Raw genomic sequence first — 18434 nt, forward strand, 5'->3', positions numbered from 1 at the left:
ACTAAATCATATAAAGTATAATTTATTTGGAAAAACAATGTATCTGGAATGATGCAGAGTTTAATGACAGCAACTGTGAAAATTGCATGAAAATAACTAGTGCAGATTTTTCAAGAAATATAGAACTTAACTTTAAAGTTGGAGTGAGAAAATTACTTTGACATGTTCAGAGTGCTTTGGGGGGTAAATGTGAAGACCAGCAAGTTAAGAAAAATACTTTAAATAAAATATATTTGGGTAGCTCAACTTTTATTGTGTCTGTAGGCAGACTACCATCTTGCTGCACCTCCATGAACTCAAACTTAATGAGAAAGTTGTTGTTTGAATTTTGATTGAACTTCTCCAGGCTGCAGGAATTTATAACATCATGTGGGACTTTTAAAGGTGCCGGAGTTCTCCTTCTAAATGCCGGCCACTTCAAAGACTGAGAGCACCAGAAAAAGGAGCAGCCTAATGGTGACAAACCTTGCCTTGAAGACAGGAGAGCCACTGAACAGAAGCTTAGATTAAAAGTAATCCTCTGGTCGAGTTGTTCAGACGCTGCTCAAATCTCATCCATCACTCTCATTCCTAGTTTGTGGAATCTGACAAAGAAGCTGTGTGTAGATATAAGAAAGAAACATGACTCAGCTGTAAAGAAACTGTGAACATAACTAGAATGGCACTCAGTAGAGCGCATACCTTCCCCAAGGCCCCTCCCCTTAAATTCAGTCAAGCTGCACCAACACACTCATAGATATCAGTTTCCTAAATATGCCAGATTTGTTTCATCAAGATCCATAAATTATGACCTGGGAAAACAATACAAAAATTGAAAAATGCCATATTTGTTAAAGAACTTGGAGAAAACACAAAAATGAATGGATTTTCCACTGAGATTCGTGGGAATCCGTTTGATAGTTTTTGTATAATCTTACTTTTAAACAAACAAACTGACAGGGGTGGAAATCATAACCTCCAGAAATCCAGAAGCGTGATTCAAACCAACAACCCTCTTGATGTAAGATGACAGTGCCAACCACTGCACTAGTAGCTGAAATAAAATGACTGGCAATATGATCAGAGTTAGTCCCATTGTTTTGTTTATTTACTTGTCTTTAAATAAGTGGTGAACAAGCGTCATGGGGGAAGATGGCAGCAGAAACAGGCCTAATCCTAACCAATTAAATACCTGAAATTGTGAAACTAAATATCGGTATGAGAATCGTGGGTCGGGGCCCCATATATTTCTGTATCAGTTACTTTTCAATTACAGCAGCCCAAGCAGAACAGAATTGTTAGTGTCACTTATCGACTGTGGTGCTCTCCATTATAATAAGAACTGAGGGGAATCATTCCTGTTGTATAGCCACCCGCTGTCTTACAATAACAAAGACTTCACGACTGTCAGCTGGCCTTAATTCTGTTTGCTGTGATACAAGGAGCAGATGAGAGGTGCGCACCCGGAAACACAAAAGCTCACGGAGAACAATGGAATCTGAGCGGGCAGGTAATCATCTCGGTTGGCTTTTCTCATAGAAAAGACCAAGTGAGAAGTAGCAAGTGTCTGAATTGATTGAGCCCAGGTTGATTAGAGGTCCTGCCTCATCGCATTAAGTGATGCTTCAAAACATTAGCTGTATTATTATTCCTTTGTTTTTTTAATATATTGATTTTTTTATTGGCAATTGTGTAAATCATATTTCTTTGTAAGTGTTTAAAAAGTGACATTAACGATCATATAAATAATATCAAAATTGCGGAAGTGAACATTGTGTCATATATTCGTGACACAAATAAACAAACAAACGTGTTTTTGATAAATGCTGCATCGGACCAAGTTCCCGTCATGTCTGTTATTCATGCCTTGATGATCATCCCTGGTGATGTGGACCAGACAAGAGTAGCCGAGCGCAGACACCATCACCCGCCCCCCCTATGTGTATATATTTTTTTAATACTTTGTGAGAAAAAAAAAAAAACTGTCAACCATATCCAAAGTGCAGGACCAAAGAGAAGTAAATAATGTATGCGTTTGTTCGATTCTTTGAAGACGATATGTGCTACGCGTTGCCCGTTTCAAGTGTGGAAGATTTCAGACCTCTGCACAGAACAGATTTTGATAATCAGAAGGTGTATCTGGTTCACAGAACTGAAGAGAATGGCAGCGCAGGCCAGCCGTGCGAAGCGCAGATCCTTGCCCTTGCAGGTGAGTTGTCCTCCCGACACGTCACATTTCCCCGTTTCCCCCGCCGCTTCCCTCTGTCTGACCCTGGGACGGGGACGAGCGCGGAGCTCGGACATGTGTCGAAGCGGCTCCTTTTGTCCGATCTGTCAGGACGTGATCAGCTGGAGTCTGACACTGATAGCCACAACGTCCTCGGCGGTGGCTAGCTGGGTATGCTAGGTAGATGCTAAGATAAGTTTGGTAGGTTGTCATACCTCGTCGCCTGTGCTTTGCAGGTTTTAACACTCACTGTGTCGTGTTGCCCGAGTTAGCTCTTTCGATTCTACTGGTCAGTGCTGGTTGTTTCGCTAAATACGTGGCATGCAACGTTAGCCAGTCACATCGGTTGTTTACAACATGAAGCTAGCGCCTGCTAGCTCCGTGTGTATTCATTCCGCGTTAGCATGTTAGCGTTGACGCGCTCGTTAACTGCGTGCAGACGCAGGGCTGTCACTGCATGTAAAACACCCCTGACAGTCCGTGGTCGATCCACTGACATGTCTGCAGAGGTTTGGTAAATGGGCTGGAGACGTTAGCCCGGGGCTGCGGTGGGTTTGCGGTTAGCCGGTTAGCTTGGCTTATCTTTCGGTCTGAGACAGAGGGGATGCGGCGCTGCAGTCATCGCCGCGTCGAGGACACATCCGTGCCCACAACATGTAGGTAACATGTCAGCGTCATGTCTGTGTTCATGACGCTGCGTCATGTCGATGTGCTGATGCCTCCAGTGAAAATGATTTGCTTTACGTTAGCTGCAGGTCCACTCATGTTTGCCCACTGACGCTTTCAATGCTCGATCTTTAACGAGCTACATCACTAATCCCCCGAATCTGAGCTGTCTGGGCTGCAGGATCCGTCCGACCTGACTGACACCCTCACAGCATCGGTTCATGTTCAAGCGCGGCATGATCAGGACGAACTGTAGCTCGGATCTCTGTCAGGCTTTGATTTTATTTAGCGAAGAATGCTGATGTTAGTTTAATGAATGGAGAGAATAAACGTCCTCGGCCCGAGTAGGACAAATGGATGAGAGAGTGCGGTCACGTTTTGTTCAAATCAATTCAACTTTTTGGAAACTTCATGAGTTTCTCCTTACTTCTATTTCTGCACTTTACAGATACAGTAGAGGAATTTGAAGACAGTATAATGCAAAAGAAGATGAAAATTCCCAAGATGTCCATCGAGAATTCAGGAAACTCTATTGAGAACAATTTTGGAGAAGAGAGGTTGCCACTCAGGCATAAAAAGGTAGGAGCCCTAAAATAAACCACTAGTTGTGTCTTTTCTTGAGGAAACACGTGTGTATTTAAATGAGCAGGTTTCATCAGATTGTGTTTTTACTGACAGTGACACCAGTATCATGCCAGACAATCACACTAACCCTTAATCCTGCTTAGATTATGTCTATCTATTGGTAACATCATTCAAAACATTTATATGATTCTTTAAACTAAAATTAAAAATCAGCCCTTTTGTTCTGTGTGTGTATTATTTTTAAGAATATCATAATAAAGTATCCCACTAACATTACTTACATTTACATTCTTTTATAATGTCGGTGAGGACCCTAACATTTTCTCATTGAAGATATCTGATAGCAACACTGTGTGTGCCTGTATCTTACTCTGTGATGTACACACAGGCAGCAGTCCTATATATAAACATTTCTGTTAATGATACATGTCACAATGTCACATTTCCATAAACTTGGATGACACCCAAAATCCCCTACGCTATTTTTACCATATGCTGGATTAACACAAATTCAGCACTCTGGACAGCTGCCCTTTCACAGACAAATCCTCTGAGCGGCTCATCAAAGAACTCGGTGACTCTTCTCCTCCCAGTTCCTATTGAGATCCACACAGTCAAAACAAGCTGTTTGCAGTCAGTCTGTCACGTCATCTTATCTGTCTTCAAAGTTTTAGATGGAGTCATATTTAGTCACATATTCTAATCTATTCTAGCCCGTCCCCCACCCCTAATTCTTCCAGGCAAATTTTTGTAATGTTCATATTCAGAATTTTTTAGTAATCACAGTTCAAACATAATAGCACCAGCCTGTTCACTGCCTACATTGACATTTGGTATTTTTCCTTAGGCCCTGTCTCAGGACCATGGACGCCCCCTGTCTAACTCCTCCAAGAGCCTTGCAGCAGTAGTGGCTCGCCTTGAAAGAAATGCAGCCAGCTCCTGTATGGAGGGTGAAGAGGACCTGGATGAGGACCGACTTGCTGAGGAGGTAGAGGATGCAGAAGATGAAGATGAAGATATGGAGGCAGAACATCAGCAACATCATCACCAGCAGCCGCAGCAGCAACAACCGCAGCGTTTGGAGGTGGATACAGATTGTGTGTCGGAGGTAGCTGCAGCCGTGGTTCCTAGAGTCTTGTATGAAGAGCTGGTTCACAGCTACAGGCAACAGGAGGAGGAGATGAGGAGGCTGCAGCAGGAGCTGGAGAGAACCCGTAGACAGCTCGTACAGCAGGCCAAGAAGCTGAAGGAATATGGCAGCTTGCTGACAGAAGTCAAAGAACTGAGGGACTTCAACAGGAGGCTGCAGGACGTACTTCTTATGAGATTGGGCAGCGGTGAGAGACAAGACCATGCACAGCAACATACAAACCACTGGTGTCACAGTTTAACAGTAACCTTTAATCTACTCAGTCACTTTGAGAAAGTGTCCCAATCAGTCAGACTCACACCACTGGGTATGTACAGCAAGTATGTATAATTATGTAGATGGCAAACTGCAATCCAAATGCACAGAATGTTTATTCCTACATCAGTCAGTCTTGGGCTGTAAAATCTGTACCCCGGAATGGACAGTTGCAGTAAGAGGACATGGGTGCACACACTCAGAGTACGAACTGTTTGTCTTACACGATGCAGTGAGCTCGATGTAGTGACTCATCTGGGGATTTTTTTATCACACAATCTACATCATCTTCTAGATGGTCAAAAGCTTGTCCGTTTTGGCTCAAGCTCTGAGTTTTAATGTCTTTTCTTCTCCTTGAAAAATTTAGATGCATTTACAGTTATAAGAGCAATAAGTGAAACTAAACTAGACTCAACTAAAAGTTGAGTTTAGATGCTCAACTTAGTGTGGCTAATATTTTCATGTTAGATTGAAGGATGAACCACTGATTAGAGTGATCCTTAAACAGGATGGTGGTTGAGTCCTCTATATGATATGTCTAGTCCCTACATGCTCACTTAGCAAATAAGTAAGTAGTTTCTTGTTTCAGCACTATATTCGTTTTAAAGATCGCATGTAGCAGTGTGACTAATGTGAAGAACAAGTAACCTGCACCTTAGATTTACTCTCTCTTGTACAGCCCAGTGTCACATACAATGTCTCAGGAACTCTTCAGATGTGAGAAAAAAGAAGAAACCTTGATGAATTATATGAAGATGGAATTCAGAGAGGGATCAGCCACCTTGTATTCCTTGTAGCTGAGGGTGCAATTAAATCTGTAGATGTGAGAATAACAATCACTTAAAAGAATATAAGAGTAAGAAGACACCAACAAAACAACACTAATATTAAATCCTACACAGGAAGTTAAATCAAATTGAACATAGTTGTAAGTGTGATTAAAAGAGGGGTCACTGCAGCCTACAGCAGTACACAAACTCAACCTTTGCCAGATGCTGGTGTTAACGTCAGCTCCACTGTAGATCTGGACAGAGGCACCTGGCTACTGGCTAGACAATCTAATGTACAGGCTAAAGATTAAAGCACTCCAGGGTGCTGTCAGGCAGGGGATGGAGTCCTCTGACCGATATTAAAACTCGTCGGCTACGATGGAGCTTAGCGTGGCCAGCCACCAAGCCAGCTTAGTTACTGGGCTAAAAAAAACGCCTGGGAAGCAGGCAAACAAGCTGGTGCGCACTGTTCCAGTGTTGAAGGTCTAAAGACAGTTAGTGCAAGGATTAAAGTGCAACTAGTTGTTTACAGCTAACACATTGTCCAATGTTAAAGTTCTCTGTATTGTTTTAGTGTTGAAAAAAGCTGATGTTTGACCTCAGCTCAACTCAAGCTCAACAAGCGTTGACAGCTGTGTATTTGTTGCTTGTATCTAAGTAATGTTAAATGTCTCATTTATATCTTGCCTTGTCAGACTAATAAAGGTAATCTTATCCTGTTTTCAGAGCCTATGCATGACAATGGCACTCAGACAATCAAGGCTGAAGTGGTTGAGCCCATTGTTGACGCCCAGGATACCTGCAGAGAAGAAGCCAACACCAGTTCCAGCTACTCGCCCTCACCTAGAACAGTATACACCTGCAATGATGGGAAGGTAAGTCTCCCTTCACTAAAGGATGCATGGATTTCCATGATCCCCCTCCAGCTGGCATTTGATTACCACCTTTTAAACTGTGTTGTTTTGTTTTTCCTCGTCAGATCACATCCCTGTTTATCTGCTACCAAACCCTCCACACGGTCCTTCTCATGTTCCCGTCTGTTCTCATCACATTCATCGTTTTTTTTCTGACAGTTATTCTTAGAGGCAAAATCATTCATCCAAATGTAAACACAAGGATAGCCCCAGTGCTTCTATTCGAAACACAGGAATGAAAGATGCCATCACTCATTTATTGATTGACAGGCCTTAAACATAATCCAACAGATAACAAATTAATCAGATGTTTTCTGATGCTGTTAAAAGCTTGTTAGAGATGTTCTGTCATCAGTCTGCAGTAAAGCAGGCCTGCAATTTCAATAATGTTCTATAGAGAAACACAGCAAATTCTTAGTTTATTTATTTATACATCCACCTCTTCAGGTATATATTTCAATGTATGTGTAATTCATATTGACTAAAATTACATTACAGATTGGGCCTTTTAAGCTGCACTTGGGAATAACCTCAATAACACCTGTGTCCCTTTAATAGTCCGAAACCCTTCAGTTCCCTCTCTGTAAATCTGTCTCTCCTCTGGTGGGTGACCGTGGGAACTAGTCTGATTTTGTAGGAAATGCAGTATTTCCTTTACACCCGTGAACCTGGGAACATGCCGTCATAGCTGATCAGTTCTTACCCCCTGGCTGCCCTGCCCTAGCAGGTAAACAAGGTTGAGAAGATTATTATTGTTCCTGCAAGCCCAGCCAGCATCATCAGTGTTTATTAGCCTGTTAGGGTTCTTTACTCCCCCCACCGCTGTAATTCAACCAGCGTCCTGTTTCTGATGACAGGGGGGGAATTGGTACTACAAGCTCTGTGGCCTGCAGCCACTTCAAGCGTGAAGAACACTTGCAAATTAGAACTCTCCTACATCAGGGACCCCATATTAATTATTTGCACGAGAGGAATTTAAAGTGACTGACAGGTTAGCCCTAGTGAGAGCGCGAGAGGGGACAGAAGATAGAGAAGGATGAGGAGAGATGGGGGGAGAGAGATAAACGAGAGCAACAGTGAGGGAGGATGAAAACAATCTTGTCTAACTTGAGGGCAGTAAAAAGCTTGTCTGCTGGCCGAGGGCCTAAAGCACATTAGCTGCACAGGGAAAAGCCTTTTGGATGCTAGCCTAAAGACTTTACGGTGATAAGAGAGCAGAAAAGGGAAAGGGAGTCGCATATGCTCCCTGCTGCATTAGCTCACCTAGAAGACCAGGGCAGACTGCCTAGGCTGGCAATCGGCTTGGAGTGTTTGGTTCATGCTTATGCAACATGCGGTGACAGTGTGTAGAGAGCTACAGGCTGAGGTCATAGGCCTGGTAATCCAGGCTACATGCGTCGTGGGGTATCCAAGTTGGTTAAAGTAGTGCTGTTTGGGATTTGTAATTTGTTCTAAGTGGGAGCTGGTTAAGATGTGGTCTTCCATGACTCTATATTATCTTGCTTGTTCATTTAGATCAGTGGTCACTAACCCAGTCGTCACTGTCCATCCTGCTCTGGACTCACTGGCTGTGGCTGCTCTGCAGATCACCTGTGTGTCAGTTGTCTTGTTCACTCGGGCAGCATGTCCGCTACTGGCAGTGGAGCTACTGGTTTATCAACTGCATTTCAATACAAGTCAGATTAGGTACTAAACTAAATGTGCGGACACTTAAATAGAAGCACTCCAGCATTTCTGGTGATCGAATCCATTCTTTTGTTAAAACGTTTTTTTTTTAAACTACTGCTCTGAAGTCTGATATTCTAGCATCTGTTGTATCTGTTGAAATACCTTGATCTAACAGAGAGACAAGGACAAACTCCATGCTTGTTTTTCGGTTTAATTTAAAAATCTTTAAAGTTTCTTTTCTTTTTTTTTGCTGTTCAGTTTTTTGAAATATTTATTGTAGCTTGTTGTTCAATGGTGTTTTATGATTTAAACAGGAGGGTAACTAACAGCACTTCATTGTTAAAACCTAAATGTCCTATTTCCTCCACTGATGGGACAGACAGATCCTCAGTGGTTGGAAATTCAGCATGAGCAAATAAGTGTGGACGAGATAAGACTGCCCCACATAGTGTAGTGCATTGTCTGCATAATGGTATCAGCATGTTAGTTTTGTTGTTTTTTAACTGAACTAATCATAGCTGCAATGCAATAGACTTTTGAACATTTCTGGCACCATGCAGATGGAAACACTGTATAAATATTTGTATCTTTGGCAGACTGTTGATTCAAATTTTGAAACACGTCTTCACGTTGGTGTTTACTCTCGTCTCCACAGGTACACCTTGGTGGTGGAATTTGGGTTGAAGAGGAGAAGTGGCACCAGCTCCAGCGGACCCAGGGAGACTCCAAGTTCACAAAGAACCTGGCTGTAATGATCTGGGGCACAGAAACCCTCAAAAACCGCAGTGTCACAGGAGTGGCCACCAAAAAGAAGAAAGATGCTCTGCCAAAACCTCCACTGTCACCCAGCAAGCTGAAAATCGTCCGAGGTAAGATTCTGACGTTTAAATCCATAAAATCTAAATTATGACAAAGATGAATCCTTGTTCTGAAGGACCTCATGTAAACTGTTGGAAAACATCAGGTGCAGAACAAGTGATTTTCTCTGCTCATATTGCCTTACTGTCGTTGATTATATTCATTAGACACCAGATAAAGATAATATCAGTAATTTTTTATTCATTGTATCAATTAACTGCTAACACAAACTTCTTCCCCAGAGTGTCTGTACGACAGAGTGTCTCAAGAGACAGCCGACAGTGCAGAGATTACGCAGAGATTATCCAAAGTGAACAAATACATTTGTGAAAAGATAATGGACATCAACAAGTCCATCAAGAACGAGGAGCGTCGGGAGTCCAAGCTGCTCATCAGACAGACAGTCAAGATGGAGAACTTCCCCTACGATGGCATGTAGTGGTCAACTGCTGTCACACCAGCGCCTTCTGCCCCCAGTGGTTCACAGGATATTTAGGGGACTCTGAGATGGGTGGTTGGGGGATATTTGTAACAGTTTCAGGAGTTGTTTTACTTTGACACATTGGATTGGTTATTCTGTGAAATTTTTACACAAATAGACCTCTTCCCACCTCCCAACAGAACAACCATTACCTTCCTCAGTGCCCAGTTTCCTCATTGACCGTCAGACAGCTTTACCCAACAGTCAGAAGTTGAACGAATGTGGATCAGTTTAATATGAGCTGGTGTGAGTGATTTTTTGTTTTGTTTTGTTTCAAATTTGTCGTGGAATTGGTACAGAGAAATGGTTTATTGAGGTATATGCATTTGTGTCAAAGGAGAGATTAGATGTGATTGTGAAATTAATTTATTGTTCTGTGTCAGAACATAATCTTGCGTCATTAAACTTTTAAAAAGTTAGAGGTTATTTCCCTAGACAAAGTCTTCTGATGCTATAAAGATGATGATGCTAGCTTGCATTAGATCTTAGACATAGTCGGATGTTTGGTGACGACCCTATCACCGCAGATACTTACTCGCTGTTGGTACTTAATGCGTAGAATGCAACGTCATCATCTCAAATGTTTAAGTCTTAATTGGTAACAGCCATATTACATTTAGCAACAATTGTGTTGCTCCGTGAGATGAATGAGTGTGTGCACCCCCTTCAAATATAGGTCAATCACAACAAATCCCTTTATTAAGATGAGGGCTTACAGGGGTTTAATAAGAAGTATGACTCTTAAGGAAGAGTCTATGGAGTGCTGTATTTGTTTTGTTTTATATGTTGACCTTTTAGCGGTGAACATTAGCCATCACTGAGAGAGCACAAGGACCGAGGGTTTGATGGCATTTTGCAGCGTTACTCTTAATCAAACATGTCACTTTCAGACGATCTGACTGTTTAATGAGTTGTAGTGATACAGGCATGTTGATGCCGAGAAAGGCCTTAAAATGGATTTGGCAATCACCAGGGACATGTTTGCCCCTGGGTTTTCTAGTAAGCTGTGATTGTAGACATATAGTAAGCTTAAGTGATGAAGCTTCACCTGCACTTTGCTGTGAGAATGTAAGTGATGGCTAGGTACTAATTTTCTGTGTGATTCACGCTGTTGATCCGAGCCGGGCAACTTTCTGCCCCCTCCCCCCCATCCCGGTAAAAAAAATGCCCGCCTGCTCGGGCCAACGTGGGTGAGAAAATCCGAGTGCAGCTCTGCGCGGCTCAGGTCATCTTTGTGTGGAAGCAGTGTTAGCTGTGGGTAAAGCTGTCTGAAAAAACTGTTGTGCTGTTGAAGTTGTGTGGGCCTGCTGAACCCTATAATAACCCCCTCTTTTTTAAGCCATGCCACCGCAGAACAAAGTAAGGTCGCTCCAGTGACAGCTTCCTCTGAGCTATGCCATCAGAACTTTGAAAATTGTCCTTTTTTTTCTTGTATGTTTTTTTAAACGTTTTTTTTTTTTTTTTTCCTCTCTCCGGTTGTTTTATTGTTTTGATCCAAAAAGGTTTGTGTGGCGGTCTGCAGGCTGGAACTAAAACGCTGCAGATTGAAATCTCAACTGTGACCTATAGCTGTGGCTAACTGTGAATCTGCTGCAGAGCTGCCCATCAAGCCTTTCTCCTCTTCACACTCTAGATTCTTTTTTGTTGGTTGGTTTATTTCTCTCTATCATTTTGTTTGTCTTGTTTTTTTTTTGTTATCTCAACAGTTCAGATCAGCCTTTTGTTAAGCTACCTTATGTTTTGGGGATATTTGAGTGTACATAAAACACATCTTTTTATTTTTTTTCCACCAAACATGTATGTTTCAGTTTCTAGTAATATTTTCCTGTTACGGTTTTAAGGTTCTGGTCAAGTTTTGGTTCAATTACTAATTTATGTTGTAATTCCATATTACCTAAGAATTTGTTGTTACTTTTTATGGTTCTGTATTTTTCTTTGTTTTGTTTTTTTTCGTATGAATTGTTGGCTTTAAGCTCGATATTGTATCCAAACGTAGATCAATGGAATCTACAAAAATATTTAAAAAATAAATCTCCCCTTTTCTAGCCAAAGTGCTCTCTATGAAACCAGAGAGTTTCCAAAGCAAAATATTTAGACGGAGCCCGTCTGTTAAGCTACATTCACAACGTTGATAAGCCTCGTTTAGAATCTAGCCTCTAACTCTCTGCCACAGTAAGATGAAAATCAATATCGTTCAACTGTTGTACTCTAGCAATTCGATTGACACAAATCATATACATTGAATGCACTTTAAACTTCTGGGCAGTTTCTTCAATCCTAAAGAAATGCATTTGTGGTATTTGTCCTTTTTTAAATGTCTATATAGATTAAGGCCTAATAATCATGGTATTATCATGGAGCACCTTAGAACATTTTAGTTTAGTTTTTTTATGGGAAGAATGAGACATGAGTTTGTTTTTCTGTCAGTCAGTTATGCCCCTGACATGCCAATGCTCCAGGCAAGCTTGATAATCTTTGGAGCTCTTCGAAAACCCGATGTCCATTAGTGAAATGATGTTGAAACTGGATTCCATATCTCAACCATGGCCTCATGAACAATAGATGGCTTACTTGGCAAATTGACAAGCAAAAGCCAACAACTCTTTTATCAACATGATCAATTTTCCACCAAAACAATTTTCACCAATCTTAAGATATTTACCTATGAAATGTGCAAGATGACTGGAATATGTGCTTTAACTTGTTGTGTCAAGATGCTGGTTATGTGTAGATAAGACTTATTATATGGAGATGATTGTGTATTTTTACAAATGAGTGGTAATTATAAGCCAAACCATAGAGAGCTGAGGTCAAGGTAAAGAAAGGGGCTGATGCTGACTGAGCAATCAGCAGGGTTTGCACAAAAAATGGCTCATGCCAAGCTAAGAGCTTAGTGAATCTTAAGCCACCAAAATAGTTACACGTTATTGATATATTTTTTTGAGTTCCTAAAAAAGTCACCTCCTTTAGTGTCCTTTAGTTTTTTTTCCCTCTGTACAAAGGAACATGTGAGATTTGTGTGTGCGAGCATGTATTTAAAATACATGCCATTTAAAAGAAAAAAGATTTCTGCTGTGCAAAGCAACCTTGCTGAAAAGTCTGACACATTGTTGTGTATCGTGTTTGTGTTTGTTTCTTTGTTGTTTGATGCCAAAAGGGGGTGTGGTTTCAAAGGCTGGTTTCCTGGAGCGTGATTAAGACTAATCCTTTAACTAAAACCATCTTTAGTGGATGAAAGCTGCATGGAAGTACTGTTTTTAACCCAGATCTGGCTTCATCTGTGATGTCAAGGCCAATCTCTATCAAATGTACCATGTCACTTGTAGAGGAGCAGTTTGGGATTTAGCAGCATATTGGTAACATACACCAATACGTAACCTGGCAGATCCGTTAACGGATGCTGTCGGCCAGTGTGGCTCTGTAACAGCACCAGACCTTCCAGTACTCTCACTGTCACTCAAGTAGAGCTAGGAAGAAAGTGTAACTTCGCAGGATCTGTGATCCTCTTCCTGTGCCGCCTTTAGGTCGTTACTCTCCTGACATTTATATGGACTAGATTTTAAAATGCACATCTTATCAAGTCAAAAGCAGATCCTCTCCTCCTAGCTTGGTGTTTTTGGGGTATGTTGTGAACAACTTCCGAAGCTCTAGAAGTGAGAAAGCTAATGTTGCTTTTTGACAGTTTCATTGGTAAAAAGAGATTTCTAGCTTCACTGTGTGGAACAAGATAAATGGCATCTCACAGTTTTTGCAACCAAGGGTTCACAAGAACCATTAGTGTTTGAGCCTCAGATACAATGTCAGACTTACTTCTAAATGAGAGGAACACATTGCTAGGCCTATATTTTTCTTAAGGTTATCAGTAACTTTGTATACAATCCACAAACCGGTTCTACTTCATCTAACTTCACCGTCCTACCTCATTGTTACTCTGGTGTTTGTTTGTCAGTGACTGTAAACTATGTGTGTATATTAAAAAAAAAAATCTATAGGAAAAAGGTATACCTGGTTACTCTCAACATGTATAGCATATAAAAGTTGTTAAACACCTTAGTACAGAAATATCATTCTTAAGAGAAATCCGTTTTATTACGAGCTTAAAGATGCTGCTGTAAAGGGGTGTCTGCGTGAGGGGTCGTCTCAGAATATATATACCTTCGCTCTTTGCTATGTCGTGCAGTTGATCAGTGGTTGTGTTCTGTCTCTGTATTGCATTCTGAGATTTTTACTGGTTGACGGTGCTACCAGCAAACAGTTCAAAAACTGATCTATTGGACCTCAAATGGTGCTGTTTTCTATGTTTTTATCCTCATACAGCTATGTTTTATTCAGGTGTGTCAACCGCCACTACCCCCTCAGCTAATCAAATTTTAAGCCAAAATATTTCGCTAAACCAGTAACCCTGCTATTACTGTATCAACTATATGCTATCCATCCAAATATTGTAGATAGTGAATATATCCTCAGCTGTGAGTTTCAGAAGTACCTCAGAACTTGCTTATTTTCAATGGATGCATCTGCTTCTAGGACCTGTGGTCTACCAATATCACATTGTTGCAGTGTATTTTTCAGATATATGCATTTTTAATGGTTAGATCAGGTTACAGTATCGATATAGTACGTGATTATTAACTCACACTCAAACGACTGATAAACTTAATGGATACCACTGTTCACTGGTTTCATGCCAGGTTGTCATAAAGGAATTCTCAGTTGGAACGGGAAATGTATGTTACAGTAGAAGATGTCCTCAGCTAAGTATATATACATATATACATGAATATATATTTATATATATACTTTGCCTCAAAGTTAAGTTGTTTCACAGGAGACAGATTCCATTGGTAGGTCTTGTTTTATGGACTAAAAAGTCATTAGGTTGAATTAATGAAATTTGTCAAAATGTCATAGCGTTCACTTGAGAGTCTTCAGGGTACTGTTTGGGAAGTCAGTTTTAAAATATATGTATCTGGTTATAATTTTAACCTGTGATTCCCGAGATGTATATCTTTGTCCCTGGCTACTGTTGAAATAATTTAAACGTACTTTTCTGTGTTAAAAATCTGAATTTTGTCTATCAAATTGTTTATGATTGACTTACTGTGAGCTAAAGTCACATGTGCAGCATCATGCAGTGTCTGAACTAATTAAACAAAAAAGTGCATTATAGTTTCCTTTACCCTGTGCAGTGACACCAATGGAATCTTTTCTGCACCAAAGTGTTTGCTGTATGTTGAGTGTTTTCGGTATGTATGCATTTATTCCTTGTTTCTGTGTTTTTTTTACTCTGATCATGTCTGTGAACATGACATGTTGCTGGGGAATTTGTTTCTACTGTGAGAAATGTGTGTTTGAATACATAGGAGCTGGTTTCATGGAAGAACTTAAGCCATCCGTTGGACTGTTCTCATAATGGTTCAATTGTAAGCTTTGCTCTGGTCCAGGGATTTGACCCAGAGAGTTTTGTGTGTAATTGAATTCCTATGCAGGTGTTGTGTTGTGATCGCCTAGTACCACATCACCGCTGGGTGGAGGGTCAGCCAGGGAGAAAGGCGACTGGCCAATGTTCAAACCTTTGAATGTGTCTGCACAGCCTTGAGATTGAGTCGAAGGGGACAATGGCGATATGACAAATCCGTACAGAGCTATTACTACATTTTCACACCCACAGAGTTGAACTAAACTGAGCTCTACAGGGCTGTTTGGGTATATACCGGTCTGTAATAGTTGTAACCGCATTGCAATGATCATTGGGGGAAGACAGGGTTATCACTGTATGGAGTATTTCCAGCTGATATGGTAATGTGAAAAGAATATTAAGACTATTGCAGTGAACACTCCCTCACCCTACTTCAGCCTCCCAGAGGCACAACTGTACATTTACAGAAAAGTATATGCGATAGACAGTGTTCATGTCTTTGCTAAACCGGCCACACCTCTGCTATGCGAGCAACTCTTTGACGCTTAGCATCCTGTTCTGTGTTTTCTCTTGCTGCATTCAGGAACACCTGTGTAATGTATAGATAAACTGAAATAAATCCAGACTTTTATTCTATCAGCACAAACCTCTTCTCGTCTTTTTTGTCATTTCTTGCCTTGTGTTTTTTTTTTTTTTATCCGAATGAACTACAAGATAAAACTCATGTCGGGAACTGAACGCTCAGCTACGATTGAAACCCGTCTGAACGTGTCTCTTTTTTTCTAACACATTGTTGAAAACCCTTTTACAGGGCGGACAGTGCCACACCACCTGCATCATAATGAAGCTTAGTGAAAGTTCAAACAAGGAGACTCTCCCATTCATTCACAATTCTTTATCTTTCAGTCCCCCAACATTTTGGATCAGCTATGTGTGTTTACAGTAAACCAATCAGATATCCCCACATATAACACAACAGATATCAGCCAATCAATGCCAATCACTGGTGTGACTCTCCCTTCACCCCATTCACCTCCAGTCGAGCTCAGCAGAGACAACTTATCACTGCATCCAGATCTTCTGTTTTCCCTTCATCCCATCACCGTCACCACAGACCCCCGAGGAGTCTCCTATGCTATACACAGCCTCACCTCCTTCAAATATAGTGACACCACAATGGGGTCCAAATGCCAAAGTCTCTCTCTCTCTCTCTCTCTCTCTCTCTCAATGTATTTGTGTTGGAAAAATAATTGTGTACCAATATGTGTATTTGCAAAGACACGCTCTGTAAATACACACGCACTTATAAACCTTGCTTGTTATCACATTGGTGCAGTTATTTTTATTTTTTGGCAAGGAACAGTTACATCCTTGAGTTACTCCACCTTAGCTCCTTCCTGTCCCTAAAATCGTCAAACTTTCATTGTAGAACTTGCTTCAAAGGGATACCAGAAAAAATCGGAGGCAGATGGCAACTTTTTCAATCAAATGTCTGACAAATCAGTTTTGCCGTATCCTATTGTTCGCACTTTGGAGACATTATGGAAAGTTGTGGGGGGGTTGAATGAGTAGTATCTTCATTTTAAACTGTGGTGTTTTCACCTCAATCTGTATATTTTAAAACCACCAAATCAGGGTTACATCTAGCCACTAACCTGCAGCACAAACCTGCTTCAAGCTTTAAAGGTGTTATTCTAACTCTGGAATACCACTTAACTGATGTCAGAAGAGTTTTTATTTTCAAATTGACAGCCATGAGTGTTGAATGGGTCTAATTAAACCTCCATGACCCCTAGGCTAATGCAAATTTCTCAGCATACAGCGACCCAGTACACCTAATTCCAATGCAACAAAAATTAAAATAAGAGTTTGAGTTGCCCAGACAATGGTAGAAATGTACTTCTAAAATACTCGTATACTCTGTAGTTAACTTCTGTCACCACCAAGATCAGTCCCCAACTCTCAGGGCGTAGTTTGCTCTGTTTTGCCTGTGTGTGCATCTGCAATGGAGGTGTGGGAGACATATTTTTCAATGTCAGCCGCAAGATAACGGAATGGCAAAGACCAGCAGTTCACTGTGCTATATTCACTCAGTTGCCATGCTGTTGGCTTACCTCTGTGCCACACAGCATGCAGATGATTGTCAGAACTGTATCTAATATGTTCCATGTCCAAACCAAACTGCAATATCGACTCAGATGCACCGGAGTGAGATTAGACTGGGATGATGTGTTGACATAACAGATTGCTTATAGGATGGCTTGTTTGGAGAGGCTTGTATCTAAAATGAGCCCCATCCTTGAATGTTGCTTGTGAGTCCACATCGGAAACTGATAGGGTCACGGTGAAAGCCATTTCCTCCCCATTTCCTCATGACTGAGGTCTACTCACTTCCTCATCCCACCACTCCCTGTCTGGCACACCGATGCATTTCCATATATTATTGCCTCTGTAAGCAAGTGTGTCGTGCGCCGAGGCTTTTCCCACAGCCCAAGGGGACTTCTCAATATCATTATCGCTAAAGACTGCCACATGCTTGTAATGTATTGCTGCCTGGCTTTATTGGCAGCGCAATGATTCAGTGGTGGTGATGATGGATTAGTGCTGGCTTGGTCGAGCTGGGCTGGGCTGAGTTGGTCCAGACTGGGCTGGGCTCTGCAGCCTCGCTGTCTGTCGCATAAACAGTGTCGTCCTCGCACACTGCAGCATGGAGAGGGAGACATATTGTATTTATGTCACCCGCCCAACCTAATGAATGTGGTCATTTCACTGCTTTTATGGAGCTTCTTGGAAAATTGTATGAATCATCTTGTCCACCTTTTGCTTTTCATGCAGACACGCAGCGCCACATAATAGGTAGCAGTGATGCATCGTCTTTATGACTTTGTTACTGTTTTGAATGCGTAAATAAAACTGGAAGGTGAAGTTCGGAGAGGGTGTGCTGGGTGCATATGTTACCTCAGTGTAACAAGGTTTGATATTTCCAGGAGAAGTCGCCCATAAACACACTGGTTTGGGCAGAAGAACACACACTGCCATGTTTTATTACTGAATATGAAGTACACTCCACATAACAGAGCCACCCAGGCTGACCTAAACTACATTGCTCGCTGGCCACAAGCTAAAAATCCAAACCCAACCCTTGTCTGTTGAAGGCTTAATGTCGGGCTCTCTCTAGTCGCTTACTGTTGTGCGCTGATTGGCTCCAGCCTCACTGCAAGAAAATAAATGGACATTAGTCTTAATATGTTTGTGCTTGCAGCAGCAACCGGCCACCATCACTGCTGCTGTTAACCTCTCCTGCCAAGTCATCTGTCTCACTACAGCACATGTTGCTTTGGTTTATCAGTGCACAAGCGTATTACATACAATCTCTTATCACTCAAGTACCTAAGAAGTACTTGAGTCCCTCGCGTGCTTTCTATCATAAACAGTTCTTTATCTTCTTGATGCTTTCCTGAT

The 18434-nt window shown here is 41.4% G+C and overlaps 2 protein-coding genes across 6 annotated transcripts in view; both read left to right on the forward strand.

Annotated features, from left to right (window-relative positions):
• Nucleotides 1-18434, forward strand: part of agbl4 (AGBL carboxypeptidase 4) — a 268469-nt gene that overhangs the window by 193077 nt on the left and 56958 nt on the right. The gene's annotated exons all lie outside the window — the stretch shown is intronic.
• Nucleotides 1645-15623, forward strand: bend5 (BEN domain containing 5). 5 transcript variants are annotated; one of them, XM_035176614.2, is made up of 6 exons: nt 1645-2188; nt 3321-3451; nt 4305-4794; nt 6359-6507; nt 6612-6667; nt 8870-9077. In XM_035176614.2, exons 1-6 carry the CDS (start codon nt 2005-2007, stop codon nt 8964-8966), a joined length of 1107 nt encoding a protein of 368 aa, XP_035032505.1. In that variant the 5' UTR covers nt 1645-2004; the 3' UTR covers nt 8967-9077. The 5 variants fall into 5 exon arrangements, with proteins under 5 accessions (XP_035032505.1, XP_035032504.1, XP_035032501.1 ...); XM_035176610.2 differs by lacking the exon at nt 6612-6667 and adding an exon at nt 9315-15623 and having other exon boundaries at nt 1650-2188; nt 8870-9083; XM_035176612.2 differs by lacking the exons at nt 1645-2188; nt 6612-6667 and adding exons at nt 2199-2407; nt 9315-15623 and having other exon boundaries at nt 8870-9083.

Source organism: Hippoglossus stenolepis, chromosome 14 (assembly GCF_022539355.2).
Source record: "Hippoglossus stenolepis isolate QCI-W04-F060 chromosome 14, HSTE1.2, whole genome shotgun sequence".
In the NCBI taxonomy this organism is placed as follows: domain Eukaryota; kingdom Metazoa; phylum Chordata; class Actinopteri; order Pleuronectiformes; family Pleuronectidae; genus Hippoglossus; species Hippoglossus stenolepis.